Source organism: Gambusia affinis, linkage group LG06, assembly GCF_019740435.1.
Source record: "Gambusia affinis linkage group LG06, SWU_Gaff_1.0, whole genome shotgun sequence".
In the NCBI taxonomy this organism is placed as follows: domain Eukaryota; kingdom Metazoa; phylum Chordata; class Actinopteri; order Cyprinodontiformes; family Poeciliidae; genus Gambusia; species Gambusia affinis.
In genome coordinates this window covers 15102309-15126904 of record NC_057873.1, presented here as the reverse complement: position 1 = coordinate 15126904, position 24596 = coordinate 15102309, and the positions used below count along the sequence as shown (strand labels likewise).

The following is a 24596-nucleotide window of genomic DNA, read 5'->3' as shown; positions in this document are numbered from 1 at the left end:
AATTCGAATTGAGTGCATGATGCACCCCACATTTGGTAATCGATAAATTTGTTACTGCTTGCTTGTTTCTAATAAAAAGGTGAAGCTGGACCCATCATGCCTTTACGCTGTTCTTATGATATTGATATATTATTACCAATATAAAGTGACAAGCACAGAGCTACAGCCGGGTCGATGCTCAGTCGCCTGCCTGCTCTCATTACACCTCAGGCAGTATCACGGCTCACTCACATTACACACTGTCTGGACCGCCTCAGAGTCCAGACAATGTGTAATACAAGTCCAGTTCATAACCAGGTCCAGCCAAGATACAGTTCATCATAGCATTTGTAGAAAAGGGCTATAAAATTATACACATTTGTCTTTATTTTGTCCTGTTGCCAAGGGGAAATGAAAATAAACAGTATAGTGCTTTGATGTTTAGAATAACTCATTCTAAGAAGTCTTAAATAACAGGTGCCTGCTAGAAAATAATAGTAATGATCATGACGGGCATTAACATACATTCATTTGATGTTGAATTATGAGGAAAATAAATTAACTCACTAATTTATAATTTATAATGCCCTTATTTTATCGTTTCTATATTTCTGATCAACATATCACACCAACTGCCTTCACTCTCAAAGTCGGATTTGATATCTCTATTTGGAGCTCGTAAGAAAAGTTCATAACACAACAAGATTTTAAGTCTTGAGGCCCAAGAGATAGGAAAACAGAAGTCAGTTGAGCCGCAGCACCACGGAGGTCAAATTCAACTCAGACGCTCTGCCCACACTGCAGAGCTGTCTCTCCGTGTCATACAGGTGGAGAAGTGTTTAGGTGTGTGGGAGAGAGGCAGAGGAGAAAGAGCGCTTTTTCATTCTGAAAATATAGTGCATCTTAGTGCATCTAAGGGCAGGAAGGGAAAGTTTGAACGGGACAACAAGCAAAGGAGAGGAGTATCTGAGCCAAAGTAAGAAACCAAAACAATGAACAAAAACGAGGAAACATCTGAAACCTCCTGATTCATTGCAAATGTGAGCATAAAGACTAAGGATGAAGTTTAAAATGTGTAGCACTCAGAAGAAAGTGCTGGAAGAAGTTTTAAAAAATGGCACAAGGTGATTTCATCCAAGAAGAATACATTTTTGTTTTAAGATAGAACAATCAAACATTTTGGAGACTGATCATTAAGGAAGGCTACATTATGTGGGATCTTGACAAAGCTATCATTTAGTTACTGATATTTACATGCGAGTGCTTAATCCCCAGAAACATAATGTTCATAATCTTTATTAATTGGCTTTACGCATGGCACATGTAAACCAAAACTGGATCTCAATTTGTTAAGTTGTCTTCTTTTAGAATTCATTGGAGAGCTTATTTATAAAATAAAATTTAAAAATATGTTATTTTTAGCTCATTAAAGCTTTCTTAAACTCAAACTTTTCATGTTGAGTATTAAAGTGCATACGAGATGTAAGATCAAAAATCATTTTTGAGATAAAGACTCACAGTTATGATTTAAAAGACTTGAGTATAAAGTTAAAACAAAAAAAGTGGACTGGTATAAATGTTTTCCAAGCCACTGAATCCAGCACACACACATCTTTGACTCACACACACACACCTGTACTTCATGCCTGTGTGTTTGCCGGTTGACTCCTTCAGGGAGATGTGTCGGGGAGTGAAGGAGCCGAAGCTACGGGCGATGATGGCCACAGTTCGGAACTTGGCCCTGGCCTGGTTCACCACGTTGGGGCTGGTGGCGCTCTGCTTGCTGTGGTCCCCATTGCCCCTCTTCAGGTTGTGGTCCGTACAGGCGATTGACACCTGCATGGCTGAGCTTCAGGCAAACTCGTAGACAAACAGGTGAGGAGAAAAAAGGAAAACAGATAGGAGAACCTTAATTCTCTCAGTCAGATCTTCTAAAATATCTTGATTTGTCGGAGTCGCTTCCCCTTTTTCTTCTAGTCCTGTTACTTTGAGTTCTTTGCAGTTTTCCTGTGTATGAATTAAGTCCTTATTTGTTCACTTGGAGAAGCTCCGTCTTCATCACTTTGTTCTTTAAGGCAAAACAGTTCTTTTCTCCTTCTTTCTGTGCTCAGATTGAGCTTCCCATCTTCAGTCTTTCCTCTCACAAGACTGACTGCAGCCAAAACCCTGACAAGAAGAAGGACTCCTCAGCTCTTCTTTGGATCCTCAGTTTAGTCCCTCATTGGTTCTCTCTTCTCTTGCGGCTTGCCTCTGATGTCGAGCTGAGGGATTTTCGCTGCAGAGAGGAAACCAGAGAGAGAGAAAGAGCGCTTGCAGAGGGTTGGCAGAGGAAGGAAAAGGGAAGCAGAGAGAAGCAGAGACGCGATCCAGGCGCTGCGCTCTCCCTGGTCTGACTGTGGGAAACAGTGCGCGAGGGATGGCATGTGAGAGAAAAAGGAGAGGAGGGTAAAGGAGGAGGGGACAGGGTCAGAGCATGGAGAAGGAGACAGGGTACAGATGAAGCATGAGCTGGAGGGATGGGTGGGGGGGGAGGTCACGCTCAGAACCTGGGAGGGTGCACACTTCTGCCATCAGCACTTTTTCCGTCTTAGCTCTCACAGGCTTCCTTGAATTTCACTGAGTTTCACTAATGTGCGTGTGCCCCAGTTTCCCCACGTTTCTCTCCTCAGACTCTCTGTTTGATCTGCACTCAGTGTTTGGGTGCTCAGCTCCTTTTGACATCCTCTTTCTGTTGTCGATTCTGTGAGCAGGGCAGCTCCTCCATCACAGGCAGCGAGGAGAGAGAAATGTAGTGCTTCCCAGAGACGAAAAGTTGTGTGAACCAATCCCATAACAAAAGCAAACGGCTTTGGGAAGTCACTGACCAAAGCTGGTTCCAGAATATCTGCAATATTTTTATTTATTCTTCCTCTATTTCTTGCTGTAGCATTACAGCAAGGCACAGCATGGATTTATCATTAAAGCATCAACACTCCACTTCCTCTAGTTGTCTTGGGCTCCACCTAAAACTGCACTGGTATGTGTCCTATGTGTTGTTTTATATGTAAATATCTGATTTCAACACACGATAGACACAAGCATGTTATTTCAGCAGCAGGTTAATCTTGACAAAATCCATGGATTACAAATTGGCTGCAAAATTCTAAACAGTGCACCCATAGTTTTGCAACACTAGAACGCGTCTTTCCCCAAAACCAATATGTTCCCTGCACATTCACATGCATGCAAAAGCTTAAGAAGTTTCATAATATTCTAGTCAGGGAAATATTTGCTGACGAAAAGAAATTATTTTCCCAAAATCACATAACAGGCTGCACATACAACCCCTAAAGGGAGCATTGCATCAAAGATGGAAGGGAAAAAAACGATAGTTGAGATGGAGGGAGGTGCTAAGATCTAAATCTAGAGAGAGTAAAAGATTTGGACTGAGGCAATCCAGAGCTGAAAGGAGAAGAAGTTTCTGCATCTCTGTGTCTGATTGCACTTTGAAGAGTGTGCATTTGTCCACATGGCTATGCATTTTACAAATGCTTTGGTGTGAATCACAGTTTTCCTTTGATTGTACAAGGATGTCAAATTGAGGTAACTGGAGCATTTTGCTTCTCTGTGTGCTTTGATTATTGCTGTCAAGTGTTTAAACTTTTTCTCACCTGTAGCCTACAAGCTTCCCCTGCTATCAGTTTCACCTCTTGACATTACTGTTCACCAATTCTGATGTACTCTGTGGTACGCTTAAACACTCACACTTAAAGTCAACGTCTGTGTAACAGTTTTAGCATTTGTAGGTTTTTGTTGGGGGCAGAGCAGCTGATAATGTGCATTGGCTAAACACCTTTAAGGCTCCATGGATATTCGTTTTGCTGATGTATTTCTCGTGAAATTGCTTCTGCATTGAGGGAGCAGTTTAACTCTGAGAAAAGCAGAAAAGAGGCACTCTCACATTCTGCACATTTCCAACCGTCTGTGCATCTGCAGCATCCTTCACCTCACTGAACCTTACTTACAGCTCGAGACCCGTCTTAGACTAAATGGAAAAGCGGCTCATTCAAAATCAATATCTGTTCTCTCCGAGGAGGATAGATCCACAGATTTCCAAACAGATCCAGACAAGAAAGCAAAGCGAACTTCTTTCTCTAATGAAGAGCGAAATGTGCAGAAGGATTAATGGGCTGTAAATAAAGGACTAAAGGATTAGAGGACCGATAAATTGTTTTTTATGCATTTCCAAATGAATCATGCATCCTGTTATAAAATAGTCACCAAACTACTTTAAGTGAACGCCATCACATCAACTGAACACTGATTTACTGCAGTGTTTAATGACTTAAATTGAGAGCCCTTATGTTTGAGGGACGTAGTTTAGTTTTTTCCAAAAATGTTGATAAAACTTTGGCAACTATCTCATATTCTCTCATGAGGTGGATTGATTTTTAGACAAATAGTAAAACATGTGCCTCTCTTTCAAAAGTAAATTTATTTCAGTAATTTAACTGAATAAGTAAAACTTTTATTCTGTAAATGTACCACCCACAAATTGATTAGCTTTATGCATACATCTCAGCTAACTTTGGTGATAATGGCTTAGAGTTATTAAAAAACCAATATTAGAAATGGGGGGTTCTGGTATCAGGGGTATTATACTGACTGCAATGCACAAATACGTCTAATACGACCAGTATCCACTTTTTGCAGTATTAACGTAGACTTGCTGAGTTAACATTTACAATGAGAAACATGAAACATTTGGGGAAATGAGTCATCATGTATTAGATACATTTTGGGAGTTTTTCCACATCACTGGATGTGAAAAAACTCTCTCACCTCATAAAATAATCAATTTAGAAAATGTCTCCCAGAAAGCTTTAGTAACACCGTCTTAACATGCTAACTTATTCTGCCTTTGCTCTCTTTGTATGTTTGTATGAATGTGCTTCAGATGTAATGATTAAAAAAAATAAAAAAACACATTGTGGGATCCTCTATGTCTGTGCTGCAGTAAACTGACTCATTGCAGCCTGTGATGTTTGCCTCTCCTCTTCCAGTTGAGCTAAACTCAACCTGATTCATCAGTCAGCTTGGGAGAGTTGTGCAGCTGCGTCCTATCTCAGTTTTTATGCAGTAGGTTTAGATTGGTTCTCAGGTTCTCAGGTCTTCATCTCCCTCCTCCTGATTGCCATCTCTGTTTTGTTTCTGTGCAGCTGCACCTGACCTGTATCCGGCAAGTGATAACTTTCATAACTCTGAGTGCAAAGCTCTACCTGTGTCCTACTTTAGCAGCTGCGTGTGTACGTTGAGTTCATGCTGCGCTTGGTCAGCAAAAGTATACTTACAATTCAGTGAATTCCCATTGAGTTGCCTTTTGCTAGAGCTGAGTCTTGGTGGCACAATTTAGCTATTTTAATGGCTTGTTGAGACTCTGAGGGAAACTAGAAAGAACATTCTCATATGTTCTAGCTTTGAACATCATCAATTACAGCCTAAAGAACAGATTTGAGCAACAGTCATAAATCTACAAGGATGTGCAAGGCCTGAAAAGTTTCATTTACAGAGAGGCACAAGAATGTCTACTAAATTTCCTCTGTTTGGGATTTTTGGTCACATTCAAATGTCTCCGACCATTAAACAAATATGATATCTAGATGTTAAAATGTCCATCTTATAAACACAATTGAAAAAAAACACAAAGTTACAATTGTTCTATTTCAAAGTAACACAGCCATTACCAACGAACGGCAAGACCATGGAACAATGCAGAACTTTCCTAGGAGTGGTAATTACTTCCCAGAGTTCATCAATAACTTTGCTCCTAGCAATATTTTACACATATTTTTCTGTATTGGATTAGAAAATGTTGATTGAAACAACACAATTCAAAATGGAATGGTTTTTGGCATTACTGACCTTTAATGAACAGTAGCCTGATAGGAATGAGGGTAAAGAGAAGCAGGAATCGAAACCAGGACAACTGCATCGAGGATTACAACCTCTGAACATGGTGCACAGAGGCTGTACACCTTCTTTACATTTGCATCTTAATGCTCCCCAACACTTTATAAAAAAAATCATTTGTGGACTGAAGAAGCAAAAGTGGAAGTTTTTGAAAAGGATAATCTGGTATAAAACTATGAGCATTTCAGAAATGGAGAATCATACAGCAGACCTTGACAAAAATGATGGAATTACAGGAACTCCAGTAGAATATCTGGCCATGACTTTCTGATTTGAGCTCAAGCGCACTTTGGTGAAACAACCAGACAAAAGCAGAAAGTACCTCACTGAATGGGTAAAAGAAAAAAATGAAGGTTAGTGGTTGGGTTAGTTTAACAACCGTGTTTGGTTTGAAAGGTTTTTCAATCAGTTAAATAAATGATCATTTGAAAACAGCACTTTGTATTTACTGTTTATCTTTCTGTGGTATTTGTATTTATTTGATGACCTGAAACATTTTCATGTGACAAAGCACTGTGTACATTAACAAAGCCTCAACAAATCATAAATCAGCAATGGCTCATATGTGAACTGGAGCATTTTAGTTTACAAAAAGAAAAAAAAATTGCTCTGTTTTCAAAAGGTTGTTGCTGTGTTATGGCGTCAGTTCTTATTCCTGTTTGTGATTCTTTTCTTCACAGTAGGATTTTAAGCTCTCTGTTGTTGCTGCTGAGGGAAAAGCTAAATGTGAGGCATCATGAGCTGTCTTGTATGCACCGCACAGTATTTATTTGGCCTTTGTTTACAGTTGTGCTCTGAGTGTAATGATGTAAGTTAAAAGGACAGCATTAGAGTCGTCTTTCCTCCCACTTAAAGGACAGAGTTGTCCCCAAAATCATGAGCTGGAGCACTGAGCTTCTGCAGGCGACAGCTAACATTGGATCAAACCAGTTTGCTTTCTGAAGGTTGTTCTTAAACAGCAGGCTAATAAAGTATTTTTAGGATTTTATTAAAACATAAGGTTCTCCAAGTGTCTCAGAAACACCAAAACCTTTTTTCACCAAAGAAAGTAAGTTCTAAAGTCCCCCTTTAAATACAAGGTAACAGCATTCTTTTCTCTACATACTATATATAAAGCCCAACAGTTAAACGCTTTGCCAAAGTTTAAAATAAGATAATGCAGAGGCTGAATCTTCTGTGGAAAAATATTCAGTCTTTTGCTGCGTCAGAAGAAGCGGGGCAAAGAACAAGCAATAGAAAAACAATGGGGGAGAATAAATAAACAACACCGAACTGGAAAATAATGGTTTGCAACATTAAAATGTTTATACCTGAGGTGAAAAGAAGATCCATATGAATTAATCAGAAACAAATTAGCTTCTGAATGCCATTCAGAATTTCTGCCTGTGGGAGTTTCCTGATTTGTAGGTGAAACTTCAAAACAGCGCAGACTTAAATTCACAGCAAAAAAAAAAATTTGAAGGAAAACCTGAAAACTCTAGAAACAAACTTGGAAGCGTCAACAAAGAGGAGAAGACACAGAATGAAAACAAGAGACTAACAGTGAGCAGAATCCATCTGATCTGCAATATAAAGCCATGTGGAAAAATAGTCATAACTGGACAGAATTGGCTTTTATTTGAGGATTTTTACAAAATGTTTCCTTAAAGTTTGTTTTTTACAGGATTGCTACCACAAATATGAGACCCAACACACCTTAGTCCTAAACCTAACCCATAACCTAAAAACAGCACCTCTCCTTATAGGCCCTGCACTTTGGGCCCCATAAATAGCAGTCAGAACTTACAACATAGTATTTGTTGGAAAAATCTATCAGATACAAGGCCACGCACACGCAAACACTCATTTACTGTACAAAGTCCTGTTGCCACTAAATGTTCTGGAGCTTCTCCAGGTGTGAAACAGGCCAAAGATTAAAGGAAAAAAAAATATACAAGAATGGGAAGCAAAACCCGACCAGAAAGTCCTAAAAACAGCATCTCATTTTGCACCCCGTGATAAACCTTGTTCTCAGTGCAGAACACGGCATGAGGCAGTATCACCTCTGTAAACGCTGCTGCTGTAAAGAAAACACGATGACGAATAAAATACTAGATTTTTTTTTTTGGGTACTGTCAAAACAAACTGCATTTGCTTTGCTGTTGCTATACAACAAATATCACATACTCAGTATATTTTAAAAATTACAGACTTGAGGGCTCCACAATAAAACCATGGACAAGTAATGGGTATTTCACCCATTGTCCTGCAGCAATAAAATACCTACCGGTACTCTTAAGGCTGAGTTGCTGCAAGAAGGAAAAAATGACACAGATCTTTAAAAACAGCAGGTCTTGCAGGGTGTTTCCTGTATGTAGTGGTTAGTATCCACTGAAACATGTAATCCAGGGCCTTGAGGTAATGCATTTCAGATACAAAGCTGGGCCTAATCCTACAGAGAGGAACTAGAATGTGTGATGTGACACTCAGGAAGCAGCTTCTCCTGGAACAGCTGGGGTCAAAATGAGCTACATACACTGTAGCTCCAAACTGTGGCAACATGTACCGATCAAGCTCAACATTATGGCAACTGTCAGGTGAAGTGGGAGAGAGAGGTGAGGCTGCAAGTTAACATTTTGTCCTAGAAGTTGTAGAATAGATAAGCCAACATTTGTGTGAGTCCAAACTATGGAAGCATAACTTACAAAACTCAATAAATCTGCTGCTAAATACTTGCTGCCAGAAAGTCCAGGAGGATAATCTGGCATGACACCACAATATTAGGTAGGTGGTCATAATGCTATGCCTTATCGGTGTACTAAGTGTATTGTCCTGCTGGCAGTGAATACTTTTAGTTTGTCGGCGCACTTCATAATATTGCAGAAATGGCTCCTAGAGGGTTTGAAGCTAAAAGCTGTGTCCTACATCTGCTGCATAGACGAGTCTGAGACATTAAAATGTCTCAGTTAATGTCTGGTTATCCACTTTTGTTTAAGTTACATTATCCCTCTTTTTCATTTATCTTGTATATACTGTAGGTCATGTTATACATGAATAATTGTATTTATGTTATATAACCTTATTTACATTTTTGCTTAAAAAAAAAAAAAAAGAAAAAAAAAAGTAACAAGCACTGTTATGCAAAAATATTTTTTTGAAGGAGAATATTTGTCACCAGGCAAGTGGGTTTTATCTTTCATGCTATCTTATAAGATTAGAGGGGAATTCTGGGAAATGGGTCCAAGAAACCAGCTGAATGTCACTCATTACTCCGGGGTATTTACAACATGATCCTTTGTGACATTAAAGCATGAGTTTCACTGCACTGGGGCAAACAGCAGGCCTATGATATCCACAGCTGTAAGCATATTCTAGTGATATGTCTTTACCTTGAGACCAGCAACATGTCAACTTCAGGCTACAGAGTCATTCAATGAATTAAAATATTACTGAAAAAAATCTTTATCACTATGTGAAGCACATTATATAGACGTGCTCTGTGGATGTGTGAAAGCCTTCATTTCCTTTAATTGTGATGATTTTCTCACTTACAATCCATGAAAACATGATATTTAAAAATAAAATAATACATCAGACCATAAAAGAACATTTAATACAGAAATGTGGGCTTAATGAGAAGTAAATTTAATACTTTATTAAAAGGTTTTTTTCAAAGCTACTTTCAGCCTGACAAATGGGCCTTGTCTAAACATGTATTTTAATTTACTGAATATGATTGTATATTTGTATGAAAAGGCCTCAACTGTACGCAGCCTCATAAAATGCCCACAAAACAAAACTATCAACTTAAAACTGCTTCACATTCAATTGTGTAAATTTATGAATGTGAAGATGTCTTAATACAATCTCTAAAAATCTACCCCTCATTGTTTTTTAATATTTAACATACAAGAATAATTTTGATGATTTTAGCTGTTCTAAAAAAAAAAGAAAATGTTTAGTTAAATATTGTTAACTACTGTGTTGATGTTTTCATGCAGAGCAGTTTGTTAAATCACAATCTTTTTAATCTTACTTGTTAAGACCTCAGTTCATTAGATATTTCAATGTACTTCTAGTTATTTGTGTGCGTCTTGCCTGATAAACACAGCACTGTGAATGCACTGGCTAAAGTTTCAGCTGTCACCAATTCAGCAGCTTTATGGGAACAACATGAAGGGCAGGTTACAGACAGGAAGCTACCACAGCCAACACAGTGTCTCTTTCAGTGTAAACAACATTGTTTAAAACACACACAAAGTCAGATCCATTACGTTACAATAATATACAAGGCCTACGATGTATCTTTGCAAACCATCCACATTAAGTGGGTTATGCTTTTTCAAATTTGGCCTGCACAAATTGTAGCTGCACAGGTCACTGACTGGTGGTTCATACATATAATCACAAAAAGTACAAATCAACAGGGATCAAGAAACTCTGTTTAGTGAAGAGCTCATTAAAACAAGAAAACAACAAGTTAGTAAGTAGTTGCATTTGCTGATAACATAAATAAGGCAACTAGTCTATGTACCATATCCCTATTAGCTGAGCAATATGTTCAATAATGTGTGGCACACGAGCCTTACTTGTCGTAATGTCTCAATTTCCAAGCTGGTCACCATGGTAATATTGGTGTGTAGTGCCACACGAGGTGCCTGAATGAAAATTATGCACTTCAGCAGAAGACAAATGGATTGTTGTTGTGTACACATACGTCTGCAGGTGAGCTTCTGTTGTGTTGTGTGTACTGATGGTGAAATGTTTCCCTGTGCCTCCGTGTGTGTAAGTGTTTATTAACACTTCCTCTCACTTCATCTCAGATCAGAGCTGTTTCCATTCAGGGTCACGGTAGTAAATATGCTCAGAGAAAGCAGTGAAAAAGGAAAGGAGTGCTCTCTGCTTGCTCTGTATGGGTAGGTTTTCAAATCAAAGAAGTTTGCAGACTGCAATTTAGATGCAATTCTTGTCACAGCAAGTGAGAGAATTAAGTTCTGTGTAAAGTTATCCACTGTACTATGGCGGATGACACAAGTTGCTCTCCACCTTGCGCCCCATTGGCCCAAACGCCTACATTGACAACACAATTAACTGTTGGTGGCAGATACCTGCATTCCTCACTGCCAGAGAGTCTCCAGATACGGACACTTGATAGTCAAGAGTGGTAACAACAAGAGAAAGTCGTCATCTCGATAATAGCATTGCTATGGAAACAGTATGGAGGCGTTATGTGTGTGGGAAAAAGCAGCAATAAAAAAAAAAACTCGGGGAAAGAATAAAGGTGCCAGAATGCAACCAGGCAGCATCTGTAGAAATAAAGGATGCTCAGCGGTTACTGTGGAGATGAAGGTTTTTAGTAAGCGGGGTAAAAGCACAGGTTGCTACAGAGAATTAAAAATTAAGTATATGTTTTCTAGAATATATACGTAATTATAGCTTTCAGAGGGTGTTTCAGGGAACCATAAAATGTATCTAATATAAAGAAACAATCATTTCCAATGACTTTTTTTTTTCTTTTTTGCATTGTTGGAAATAAGTTTTGCAAGGCTGAACAGATGAAAAAAAGAAAAGAAAATGTTAGTGGAAGAAGGCAGCATCTTTAATCCTGCACTGGCACTGAGAGAGCTAAAACCTGGCTCTGCCATAATCTCCTTTTACATTTTGTTTGTGATCTTCATAATTTAAATACTCACTGTGTTTACCCTTCTCTACAGCTGCTTCAACTGCAATGCAGTTTTACTAAAAGCTTAACTCTGAAATCAAGACTACCCCAATTACATTTAAGTCAAGATCAATGCAATGCTTTGTAAATGTATTTACATTCCTTGAATAATAGTTTATGTATTGTTCGGATTTTGTGACAGATCCAAACAATTTGCACAGCTGTGAAAAGAAAGGAAAATAATTGCGAGTTTATTTGTGCTTAACTTTTTGTTTTTACAAATCAGAAGATGTGGTGTTAATGTATTCAGCTTTCTTCAACTCAAAAACCTCTAAATAGAACCACCCAGAGTAACCAGCTACTTTCATCCTGCAAACATGGTGAAAATACGCTTCACCATGTTTGCACCAAACATGGTTTGTATGGTTTACATTATTCCTTGAAGACTGTAATGGGTACTATTTTGGTCCATAGTAATATGGACCAAAATTTCCCTTTTTTGGTATACATTCTAAACATTATGCATGATGGAAAACTGAAACACTAAAAGATGGTGGTGGTGGTGGCAGTATCATCCTTTGAGGAAACATTTCTGCAGCAAAGATTGCAAAACTGATGAGTTAATTGGAAAATGGATAAAGCTAGAAGAAGGTCAGTATGAAAAAAGTCACTAAACAACAATAACCTTAAACATACAACCAGAAGTAAAAAGGAATAGTTTAGATCAAAGTATATTCATGTGATCACCCAGTTAAAGTCCAGAATTAAACCCAATTGGGACTCTGTGACTTGAAATGGCTGGTCAAAGATGATCTCCATCCAATCTGACTGAGATTAAATAAAGACAAACTTGCAATTCTAGCATCTATGGAAAACTGGTAAAGAAAAACATCAAGGAAAGATATTTGAGATCCCCTAAACAACATGAAGTACAGTCCCTTTAAATGGACTTCAAACATAAAAACGATTCTCTAAAAGTGTCTGTAGTCTTTATTGTAGGGCCAATTGCAATATATAAACCAATGAATAAAACATAACTCCTGAATGGTTGAGTGGTTGCATATTGCTTAAATAACAATGTAGACGACTTGCAGAAGCAAATAAATCAAAAAAGCCCATAGAAAGATAAGGAAAAAGACAAAGAAGAAGAAGATGAAATATGGTTATTAATATCTAACATATTCTTTATGCAGCCTATTTGGTTTTATTCTTGCTCTGACTTAACATGGACTGTTTTGCATGAAGGCTTGAAATAATGTTTCATTTTGCCTTTGTTTGCAAAGATTATTTTAATTTTCTCAAAAACTAACAAAAAAGCTTCATATTGTGAGTGTCTTCTAAACACAATTAGTTTAATCTGCAGTTTTTGATAACTATTTAAGGATATATTATATCTCTCACTTTTAAGTAGTGGGCAAATAATAAAGATGTGTTTAGCACTCAAAATGTAAATGCATTTTCTGCAGCATACCTTTTTGTGATACAACTTTTTGAAATAATCACCCTGCAGTTGAAATTAATTCCTCAACACACTTCGTAGGATATAACTATTAGCTTTAGCACTTAAATCATGAAGCTTTAGTATGAATCTACTTAAAGATAATGGGAAGGAGAAACGGTAAAGAGGAGAGCTCTTAAGTCCCAACAAACCTCTAAATTACTCTAACAGGGACTTTAATGTCACTTTAATAATCACTAAAATGTAAGTGAGTTGAATTATTGTTAACATAAAACCCGTACTTAAGAGTTACATCACAAATAATTAATATTTCTGGTGGATTTAGATTTAAAGCTAGGAGGGGTGTGAATAGTTTTGGCCTTGAAATTATGCTTTATTTTGTCAACTTTAAGGTTCAGTACAGTTCCGCTTTATTCAAGTCTCAAATGTGCAATTACTGTTACAGCAATTACATATTTATATAAAGACAGGTTGCTCAGTAAATATACAGTAATCTTATCTTTTGCTGGTTTCTGCACCACGTCCTATAAAACATATTTCTTAAACAACAGATGCAACTTGTGACGTAGGATTTAACAAACGTGTCTGTTTAGAAACAATGATGATTGCTCTCCTAAGTGCGATTTGGTAGGAGGAAAATAAATGTAAATTATGTTACAAGTAACAAAACGTGGAAAACATTAAATAATCTCTGAATGCAGTTCTGTGAAAACAGCACAGAGGTTATCTATGTATTTAAATAATTCTCAAAGATGACAGGAGGCTAAAATTATTCTTACAGGCTTATGGTACGTATATATAATACTTTAATAATGTTTCCCCAAAGGTTTTGGGGATCATCAAGGAAAAATTAAAACAAAACATAATGTTACTTTTTGCTCAGCAGTGATTTTTGCCTTAGAACTCTGCCATGCAGGTCATTTCTGCTCAGTCCCTTTCTTATGGTCGATGCATGATGCTAGAGACAGTGAACTCAGGTGTGATAAACCACATTTAAGTTATATTTCAACAGTGGGGCCAATCACTTTTTAACACAGAGTCATGTATGTTTGGATTTTTTTTCTCCCAAGGTAATAAACACCTTCATTTAAAACTTTGTCATCTTTGAATAATGTCTAACTAGACAGCTCCAACACGACCTCACTCCTCATTTTATAAAGGTGCTTCGTTGGATATAATATTGAGCAGAGTTTGAAAGTTGTTTCTTCAAATGCACAGCAGGTGACAGCACAACCGATTCCACCTCTGCCGGAGCACGGCAGGACCTCGCCTTGGTCAAAACATTCCCTCATCTCTAAGCAAACAAAGCACAGAGCACATGGGGCTATTTCATGGCACACATGAATAATTGACTTTAAGCGTCTCAGACAGTGACAGCAATTATGACACTCATAAATAAAACATTGGGCACCATGATGCTACTCCTGTAAAGATGTGCAGCTTCAGTTTCATTAGCAGACATCAAGGTGGCAGGAGTAAAGGCTCACATTTTCAATCTACAATGAGAAAATGCTCATCAGCTCACACAAATAAGTTAAAACGTTGCTAATTCAGTGGGTTCACAGCTCCCCCTTGTGGCAATATAAAGAAAGAACACAACAAAGTACACTACAAACACACCTCCTGGGTTTCTCTTTGCTTCTCTCTTTTGATCTCCTTTCCAGTCTCTAAGGACTCTCATTTGCTTTCTTCATTTTCCTATAATTGTGCCTTACTGATCCACAGAGTCTCTAGTTTCCCCCCCAAGGGCTCTAATGTACACCCACACAGTTACCCATCATGCTTTCTACACACCAAACCAAGTGTTTGATGGCAGCTATATTCCTAAGAACATGTTGTAAAAACATAATTAAAAAAATAATTAAATTAAAGATGAATCTTCCACTGACCTTAAGCACACACCTATTATTACAAATGCTTCATATGTCCAAAGATATTACAAGATGTCATTTAGAGCTGTGGCACTTTAGCTCGGCCAGAAATGGAAGTCACCTTGAACATCATTTAATAAATTTATAGAACAAGATTGCGTCTGTATGTGTACGTTTATGTGTGTGTGTGTGTGTGCGTGTGTGTGTGTGTGTGTGTGTGTGTGTGTGCGTGGGCGAGTGTGTGTGTGTGTGTCCAAGCATCTTGGACAGTAATAACCACAAGGCTGAACTTGGATAGGTGCCTTCTCCTATGTGTGGGAGAGTAAGATGAAGCTCTGCAGGGGTTGTTATCCTTATACAACCTCATTGAGACTCAAAGAGAGATCTTCCTCCTAAAGAAAACTTTATCAATAATGGACAAATACTAAGACAGGGGAGGAGGGCCAAGCAGTCGGATGCCAAGACCAGAGTAGAAAGAAAGGAACTTAAAAGGTGATAATTGATCAACCAACATTCACTAGCATGTACCCCACCATGCTGACAATATTGCTTTGTTTACTTAAACTCATATTCTGATTTGGTTCAGATTTCTCACATTTGAAAAGAAAAGACCTTTTATAAGCTGGGAAAGTTTTGGAGATTGGTCAGCCAAGCAGTGATCTGTACTGACAGCAGCCTGGCACTATTCCTGAATGAACATGTCAATAGGGCAATCTGATTTCCTATTGATTCACGCAGTCAGCTAGTGCTGATATAGGTGAAACACCAAAGCCGTATGTATGTGCTGGGAATAGTAGGCGATTCCAAGAAGAGTTTAATCATCTTTCTGAAAGCTGTAAAGCCAATTTATTGACTGGAATCCAGGAAAAATGGTGAATTAGTTCATTGGTATTTAATGAACCAAAGATGTTTGAGTTCTTTAGGAATAGATCTTGAAGTTCCATTATCACTACACTGCTGGCAAAATCCACTTTTTTTTTCTTCGTAATGGAAAATTTACTGAATGATATTTTGAATTTTAAAAACTGTAGTTGAGTATATGGTTTTACATATATTTTAATATTTTCAATATCATAAGCCTTTATGGAGCTTGTTGACTTTGACTTTAAAATTTTTCACATATAAAATATTAATTTTGAAAAGCTTTTTTTATTAGGTGAGATAAAATTTTATTTCTGACAGAACTGTGGATTGTTTAATCCATCAATTTTGCCTTTTTATCTGATTTACTTAGACTTATGTAAAAAAGAACATTTTTAGGTTTGCAGTTATTTGGATCAATTGTTCTCAGTCTGTAACTATTGTTTGGAGGTTAATAATGTACAGAAATTTAGCTGTTTTAGTCACTGTTCAACACTTTTTTAGTATGTTCAGTCAAGAGAAACAAACAAACATGTACATTTTTTATTTCCATCCTTGTAGCTGAATAAGAAACCACATTGTTCCCAAATAGCAAGGCTTGTAGGAATTTTATGAAAAATCATACAAAGGTACGTAATTTCTAACACTTCTGTTAAACGCTCCTCAAAATACCCATCTTGCCTGAAAATGCAAAAACGAATTGATAATTTCTTCTTAAACACTTGAAACATAACATAAATTATCAATATTTTGTACATAGAGCCACTTTAACAACTTTTCTAGTTACAAAGAAGAAGGTGATGCTCTCTGTCTCTTTGTCCAGAGTAATTTATCACTTGTGGCATTCAAGCCAAAGGTGTCACAGGATTTTGGTCGATCTAATGGCCTTTCTGTAAAGACCTTCATGGTTTAACACACCCACCTGCATTTATACAAGACATCAGTATACATTAAGTACTTTTAGCACAATCCCCTTGTACTCTAATAAAATACAAAGAATTTTTTAGGACATTTTGTCTTAGCCAAAAACCATTAAACATGTTCATAGTTTGAATTAATGCTTACTTGAACCTCAGTCATCAGAACAAATTAATCAATGCAGAAAATTGTGTTTAAATTCTCTAATAACCATAACTATGTATGTAATGTGGATATGCAGTTGAACGCCAGTCTACACACACATGCACAACGCAAATGTAGGTTTCTGTGTCCGTCTGAGCAATTAAGTATTCAAAAAGGACACCAGCTCTTCTGTTAAATATTCACTCGTTTTCCAAGATGAATAAAGGATGAGCAAATGACGCATTTATCTGCATGTGTACGTTTGTGTACGCAAGTGTCGCAATTGTGTCAGTGTGTGCTCACTCGTGCTCGTTCTTTAGAAGCATGCCAACTGTGTTCAGCCACCCATTACAGTCTTCAAGGAATAATGTAAACCATGTTTACGCACCTATAAAATGACTACAAACATAATTAAACCTGCAGCCATAAACATGTAACACAATAGAGTGGGAAAGATTGCTTGTTGCTGATAATAATTGATCAGCAACAGGGTTTATTTTGCAGACTATTTCATTACGTAGATGAATTTGTAAATTAGATTAACAATTTTATTCTCGTTTCTGTCTAGACTTTGTTTTTTACCTGTTTAATTGTGGCTTGGTCGACTCATGCGCAGTGTGTTGCCATTTGGCTATAAAAACAGTGAGTTCTTGGAAGCTCAGAAAAAAGAAAGGATGGTTGTCAGAGTCAAAAGAAACAAATAAAACTCATCAGAAGAATCTGGAACCAGTGGTTGATGTTGGTATTTTGTTCACCTTGCTGATCCTTGTCCACACTACTTTACAAAAGTAGCCTACAAATCTGATGGGTTGCGGTAAGGGACCCGTATAATGGATAGGGGGGAGCTGGCCCAAAAAAGGTTGAGAAACAATGCTTTAGACTTTGTTTTATGGTGTTTCCATCTGTTTGGCACCATAATTAATAAAAAGGTTGGTTATTTTGTTTTAAGTAAGAATAAGAGAACACAAAAACTATTGGTGTTCTCTCAGCCTGTTGTGTTTTAGCCTACAAAAGAAAAGTGTTTGAAATTCACAAATCTGCCTTTGACTATGTAGATCAGGGGTGCCCAAAGTCGGTTCTCGAGGGCCGGCATCCTGCACGTTTTAGTTCTCTCCCTGGTAGTACCAACAACATTTTGGTACTACCTCGAGGACCGACTTTGGGCATCCCTGATGTAGATAAACCACTGTAAAAAATAAATAAATAAAAAACAGCAGCAGCTGTTTCCTAACTTCTGTAAATGCTACGCTTCACAATCCCAAATTATGCTACACAAACAGTCTTCACTAATCCCTGCTGAGTTCTTAAATATCCGACACAGTAGGGAACTTGGTCCTGCCTTTTGTCACTTCATATTCCTCCACTGTCAGGTGGAGGTATGAGTAAGGTCTCCCTTAAAGTTTCCATTACTTCACCCAACGCGTCAAAATTAGCTCTTATTGTAGTAGTCGTGTAATCTTGTTTGCAAGGAGGCCCTGCTTCAATTGCAAACAAAATAAAACTTGCAGCCATACACAACTATCCGGCTTTGTATCCAGAGGAGACGTAAATATTTTTGAGGAGTGTTTACCAGACATGTAGTAAATTTGTATGATTCTTCACAAAATAGCTACAATAACTCAATCAATCATAGTGGTACACATTATGAAAACACAATTCGACATCATCTTTTTTCATCTTTTGACTACAACATAAACTTTATGATGTCAAAGATAGATGTGAGCACAACAGTGCTGCACATTTCAGACAAGAAATAAGCCTGCAAACTGAGGGTATACTCAAACTGTGAGGGTATTAACTCAATCACCTTTAAATTGCTTTCTGGTAGCAGGCTTAGCTCATTTAATCAGAGGGATTGAGAAGCATCCAGAGGGTCGGAGAATCTCACACACGCACACGCACCATCAGTTTATGGAGGATGTTTCACTGAATTTTAGTTCGTTCCTATCAAATCGAGCTTTGGCAGTAAATTTGTATAATTTCCAGTATTCTCACCTCACAAAGTGAGTGCCTAGATCCCACAACACACAAGCACAAACCATATGTCCCGTAATATGTCCGTCTGCCCCCTAGAGGCTTACACGTCACTTCACTTCCTCCCTCAAGCCTTCAGTCTCCTCTGTATCCAACAATATCATGGGCTTTTGATTAATCTTTCCACTTGGCTGACTGAACTGATGCCCTTTAATTCAGTGAAAGTAATCAAAAATCAGAAGAGTGCTTTTGGCTCACTGGCATTTAGGTTAAAAGGGGATGTGCAAGGTTTCTGCTTTTTTGTCTTTGACTAGAAAGCCTGTTTTTTTCTCCCAGATTAATAACGTCACATAAAAAGCATACCAGGCGTTATGGTGTATTTTGCAAGTTAAAAAAAAGGCAGAAATATTCCAGAAAATGTTGCAGGAAACTGCAACAGCTGCATCTTATTTCACACAAATAAAGCAAATGAGGAAACGGACAAAGTGAAGTCAGAGTGAATCCAGGCTGTGTTGTAGAAAGACACGTGTGCTGGCGGGCTGTCAAGGATCCATTTCTGAAGCCTTTATTTTAGTATATGTTTCTGGGAAAATAGCTTTCCTCACATGCCTCACAAAGTACTACACATAGCAGCAGTATCTGGTCCTCATCATTACATAATTAGTGTTAACACTGGCCGCATCAGCCTGGAGGAAATGTTTAATGCAAATGCTCTGAACTGAACAACAGCCAACTGTCACCACAGCTCTTAGCCTTAACACTAACAATAATGTAAATGTGTGTGCATGCAGAAGTGCTGCATTTCTTTGCTTGAAAACTTTCTGCACTGAAACGCTTAGAAAGAGAACCATCTGTTTAACTCTGAGCTGATTAAAAATGAGATGAAAATTGCACAAATCTTGATAATGATTGCTTTTTGTGCTCCTGTTCTATTCTGTTTCTGAAAAATAAAAAAAATAAAAAAGATTTCAAGAAAACATAAAAGAAGCCCTTTGCATTTGAAAGGTAGGTTTTTTAACATGTCAAGGCTTTTACCATGAGATTTAGATGATACATAAGCAAGTTTTGGCAAGCGTTGCAGTTATAGTTTGATACAGTTTCTGCTCTTTGACAGAAAAATGTGTTAACTTGAAAACTAGCTGTTTAAAGATGCCCACCCCTCATCTTTTGCTGGGCACTACCATCTACCGGTTGAAAGAAGGTTAGACATTTTTTCCTCACTTATAAGAAAGAAATATTCGGATGAAAATATTTCTGGTTGCCACAAAGTGAACACCTCCCTTTTAACCTGGGCACTATCGCTCTTATTGAAATAACGTTACTGTTTAAAACTACAATTGGCCATATATGGGCAGCAGGTCTGACTGCAGGCTAGTAACCTGAGCAGATAGCCTGACTAATAAATAGCTTTCCTCCACAAAGTAGTGAAAGGGCAGATGGTGACTACTGATATTCGTAAGAGTAGCACACCAAATCCATAAATCACAACAGAGTGGAGAGTTTTTATTAATGTGCCGTTAGAAAGCTTGTAAAGGTAGAAGGTCAAATGAAGGCAGCAAATATGAGAAAATCCTTGAGGACAATTTGTTTCCATTTGTAGGAGAACTGCAGCTTCAGAGGATATTTGTTTCCCAGCAAGACAATGATCCAAACCATCCAGCTAAAGCTACACAGAAATGATTTGAAGACAACAAGGTGGAAGCTCTGGAGTGGCCTACTCAAAGCCCAGACCTAAATCTGATAGACAATTTGTGACTTGGAAAGGGGATTTTCACAACTGATCTCTACACAACCTGACAGAATATGAGCAGTTATGGAAGGAAGAATGCATTAAAAATGCAGAATCCAAAAATGCAAGCCTGACAGACCAATCCACTCCATGCTGTGATTCCAACCAAAGCTGCATTTACTAAATACTGATTTAAAGCAGGCGAATATTTATGAAATCACTTATTTCACATTACATATTCTATTTTGTAGAAATTAGATTTCACTATGAAATAAAATAATTTTTTGTAAAAAAACAAAAAAAAAACATATATATACACATCATTACTGATTTGCAAAAGCAACAAAAGGAGTAAAACATCCTGGTGGTTAAGCTAGAAAAGAAAGTGATGGCATTGCATATAAATGTTTCTTTTTGTTGTGACTCTGATTCTGATTAACACAGTAGTCTTTACTATTGATCCTCAATAATTTACGAGCCATTTTATTAGGCTCCTATAATCCCAAATGTTTAGGCATACATTTGTATGAGTTATTGCAGGAAAATCTGGAAAGCATCAGCTCTCATAAGGAGGGTTGATGCAGAATAAGATCTTCTTCATTTCTTGGTTTATTAATGGAAACAGCTGCCAGTTTTTTTAGGCCAGCGCAACTATAGCATAGGTTTAGGTCATGTTATTATTACTCTGACTGTAATACATTCAAGTATGTTGGCAGAATTTAGCAGAGAATTGAGAGAAAGCCCTGGGGGATAAACGGACTATTCAAATGACCAAAGCATACAGTCACTCATGGAAAAGTTAAGCCGGCAGCCTCTCCAAATATAAAACCCTAATGCACACACATCTTAAAATCACAGAGAACAACCCCCTGTAAACACAAACACAACATTTCTGCAGGTAGATAAAAAAAAAAAGTCTTGTGCTGCTGTTATTGAAGTGTTATAATCTAGAGTAAATCAAGCATGAAAAGGACAACATAAAGGTAAAATCCCTCGTTCTGCACAACTTCTTTTCCATCCTGCCAAAGGCAGTTGAGTGTGTGCAAGGCAGCTACATGCTGCTTCCTTGCCTGAGGGTTGAGCAGCGATCAACAGTCCCAGTCACATTCACTCAAACCACTCACTGGAACCATGATGCCTACTCACTGACATGACAAACCTTCTGAACAACAAGCACAGAACAGTCGTTTCCACCAGCACCGTACTAACAGAAACTGGATTACATTCAAAGCAATCATTTAATAATAGACCTTTAACAGGAAGATGATTTAATCCTGTTATCTGTTATCTAGTGCAGACATTCTGATCACAGTCGACTATGAAGCCAATCAGGTAAAAACCTGCTTTTAAAATGCAGAGCTGAGTCGAATAATTCCTGTCATGATTATAGTTACTCTTCTATTGTGTGTTCACAATACAAACCTGCTAAAGTTAATGTAGAATTAGAAAGGGAAAGGGGCATTTGAGGGGAAATATTATAAATTTCTATTAATTTTTAATGGAAGAAGATTAAGATTACTTTCATTTGCATTTTGTTAAAGTTTTAGTTTGTGTCAACTTTAAAGTATGTAAAAAAGCAAGCAAAATTTACCTTTCTCTAAAATTGTTTAAGAAACATAAAGATTTAGATTTAAAGTGAGCTCAACAGTCCATGTAATGCATTGTGGACAGTATATTCAAGTGAATGTTAAAGAACATTAAAGTGCATAAAACCAATGCAGGAGTGATTGAAGATCTTTTTCTCACTGCAAATGTTCTGAAAGCTTGAAAACGCATCACACTCAAAATTCTTACTTCGCCATCTAATCTGTGGACATTTTACTTTTTCTCTTAAATTCCTTTCACATAGAGACGGGAGATAATACACAGCCCCTTTTCCTAACCTACACACTGATTTCAGAGATAAGCGGACTGCTAATTTGAGAAAAAAAAAAAAAAAAGGATTACCTGTAGACCATGCCAGTCTGACTCCTCACAGTGTCGTGCAAAGACAGCGAATGGAAGTTGAGGAACTCCTCCAGCTGTTTGAGCTGCCCTGCATTGCTGGCTTTGTTTGTGGCCCACAGCATCACAGGGGCATAAGACTGTGACCCCGGCCCCATGGACAACTGCTTGATCAGTCTCCCCTGACCCAGGCCCTGGGTCGGGACCCCGACTCCACCCTGACCCCTGGAATTCTTCTGCTTCGGGTTGGGGATCTCCGGGCACGTTGCTTTGTACAGGTACATCTTCAAGCTGTCTGTGTCACTTTATCTTCTCTTTCAGTCTCTCTTTTCTCCTGTTTGTGTGCCCCACAAACATCTAAGCTCCCAGTAATCCAGGTAGGCCCCTCGCCCACTCAGCCCTACGCAGCGCTGAGGAGGGGGAGTACGTCAGCTTTTGATGAAAACCTAACAGTAGAAAATTTATCTCCAAACAAAACACAAAATGATTTTGTGGTTTTTTTAACTCGCTAATTTAAAAAAATAAATAAAAAAAAGAGAGAGAAAAGGAGAAATGGCTCAAAAAAATACTCCAAGGGGGAAAAAAATGCAACAAAATGAATGGAGTCCGATCAACGTGCAGGCAGCCGCATGTCCACTCAGTGCAAACTGATTTTTCCTTACATGTACATCTCGATGCGCTGGGCCACATATGTTGTCAAACCCCACATGTAGACACAGAGTGGCAACATGCACTCACAGATAACCCTGACTCTCCCCCCCTCTTATCGCTCTCACACACACAAAACATGCACTCATGCTGTCACTTTGCCCCTTGCTCAGCCAGACTACAATATAAGCTCAGTTTGGTTTTGCTCCCTATTAAATGGCCTGGGAATCTGGGACGTTATTTTTCTCCCTCCCTCCACTTCCACCTCTCTCTCTCTCTGCCGTTCTCTCTCTCCATTGGTTTCTTTTACTCTCATTCCTTTTAGCCTTTTTTTTCCCCCTCAACTCCCTTTTATCCGTTCTCCAATTCTCATTTTCCTCATCATCCTTCCTTTGTCTCCCAGTATTCCCTACGTCGCAAGCTCTTTCCCAACTCCTGGTTTCCTTTATTGTCTCCATCTCCCTCTTAACATTTGTCTTGTACGTTTTGTATGGGGTCGTGCTCCATATATTAGCTTTTTTTTCAAACGTTTTAATGTTACAAAGCTACTATAAAAAGTTTTTCTTAAACATATATTCATTTATTTTCGTTCTTATCTTGTATTTAATTTCCTACCATTCCATCTCCTTATCTGTCCACCTCTTAAATCGTACTGGAGTTTTGTCTACAATAAACATCTGAAATTTAAAAAAAACAACTCTCAAACACCCTGTCGTACATAGCCAGCAGCCTGTTATGCACAGTTTCACCCTGTTGGAGGACATGTTTTTAACAAGGTGAACCACCATAATAAAGAGGGGAAGCTGCTTTTTTCTCTTTGCTTACACACACAAACACACACTTTTGGTCCTCTCATGAGAACGTTCAGTGACATCATGTCTGGTCCTCCAGTGGATTGTAGGAATGAAGAAAAATGCCGTTCTCCCATAAGAGGAAATCTGTGTTCAGATGCACTCTGTCACTCGTTCTGCAGATCTGAACATGCAGGCAAACGATGGATGCTTTCATTCATGCACTGCTTCAGAATAAATCCACATTTTTTCTTTGGTTTCTTAGGTCACTGGTTTTACTGTAGGTTTTCATGAAGGTGTGATGTGCACTTTCCATGCACATGGTGCCATTTTACAGCAGAATCAAATGCTGAACATCAAACACAACTTAAACAAAATTTCACTTCATAATTTTACTCCTTGAAAATGGGCCTGTGTCTCTTTAAGAAGCTTCTGTTCTTCCCGACATTCACATCGTCACAGAAATGCTCCTCCATTATGCCGTTTACAATCATTCGTAAGAGCATTGGACTGAGAAGTAGTCGGTATCATAAGCTCAGCGGACACACACGTTCCGCCAGGTGTTTGCTAATTGCTGCTGCCGCTAGTCTGGAGGAGCTGTAGGGAAAGTAGGAGACTTCAGCTCCAAAGAAGAGCTTTGTGTAAAAGGTTAGAGGAAGCACTTAGCCAACCTGAATGGCTGTAACAG

General features: G+C 38.1%; 1 protein-coding gene across 2 annotated transcripts in view; it reads right to left on the bottom strand.

The window, feature by feature from the left end:
- kcnab1a (potassium voltage-gated channel subfamily A regulatory beta subunit 1a) overlaps positions 1 to 22965 on the bottom strand; it is an 86772-nt gene extending 63807 nt beyond the window's left edge. Inside the window, exon 1 of one of the 2 annotated variants that reach the window (XM_044120742.1) lies at positions 22473 to 22965. In XM_044120742.1, the coding sequence (XP_043976677.1) occupies positions 22473 to 22753 (281 nt within the window). In that variant the 5' untranslated portion in view covers positions 22754 to 22965. Of the gene's footprint in view, positions 1 to 1612; positions 2371 to 22472 lie in introns of those variants that run through there. The other variant, XM_044120743.1, reaches the window with a different exon arrangement.
- Positions 22966 to 24596: the final 1631 nt, after the last annotated feature.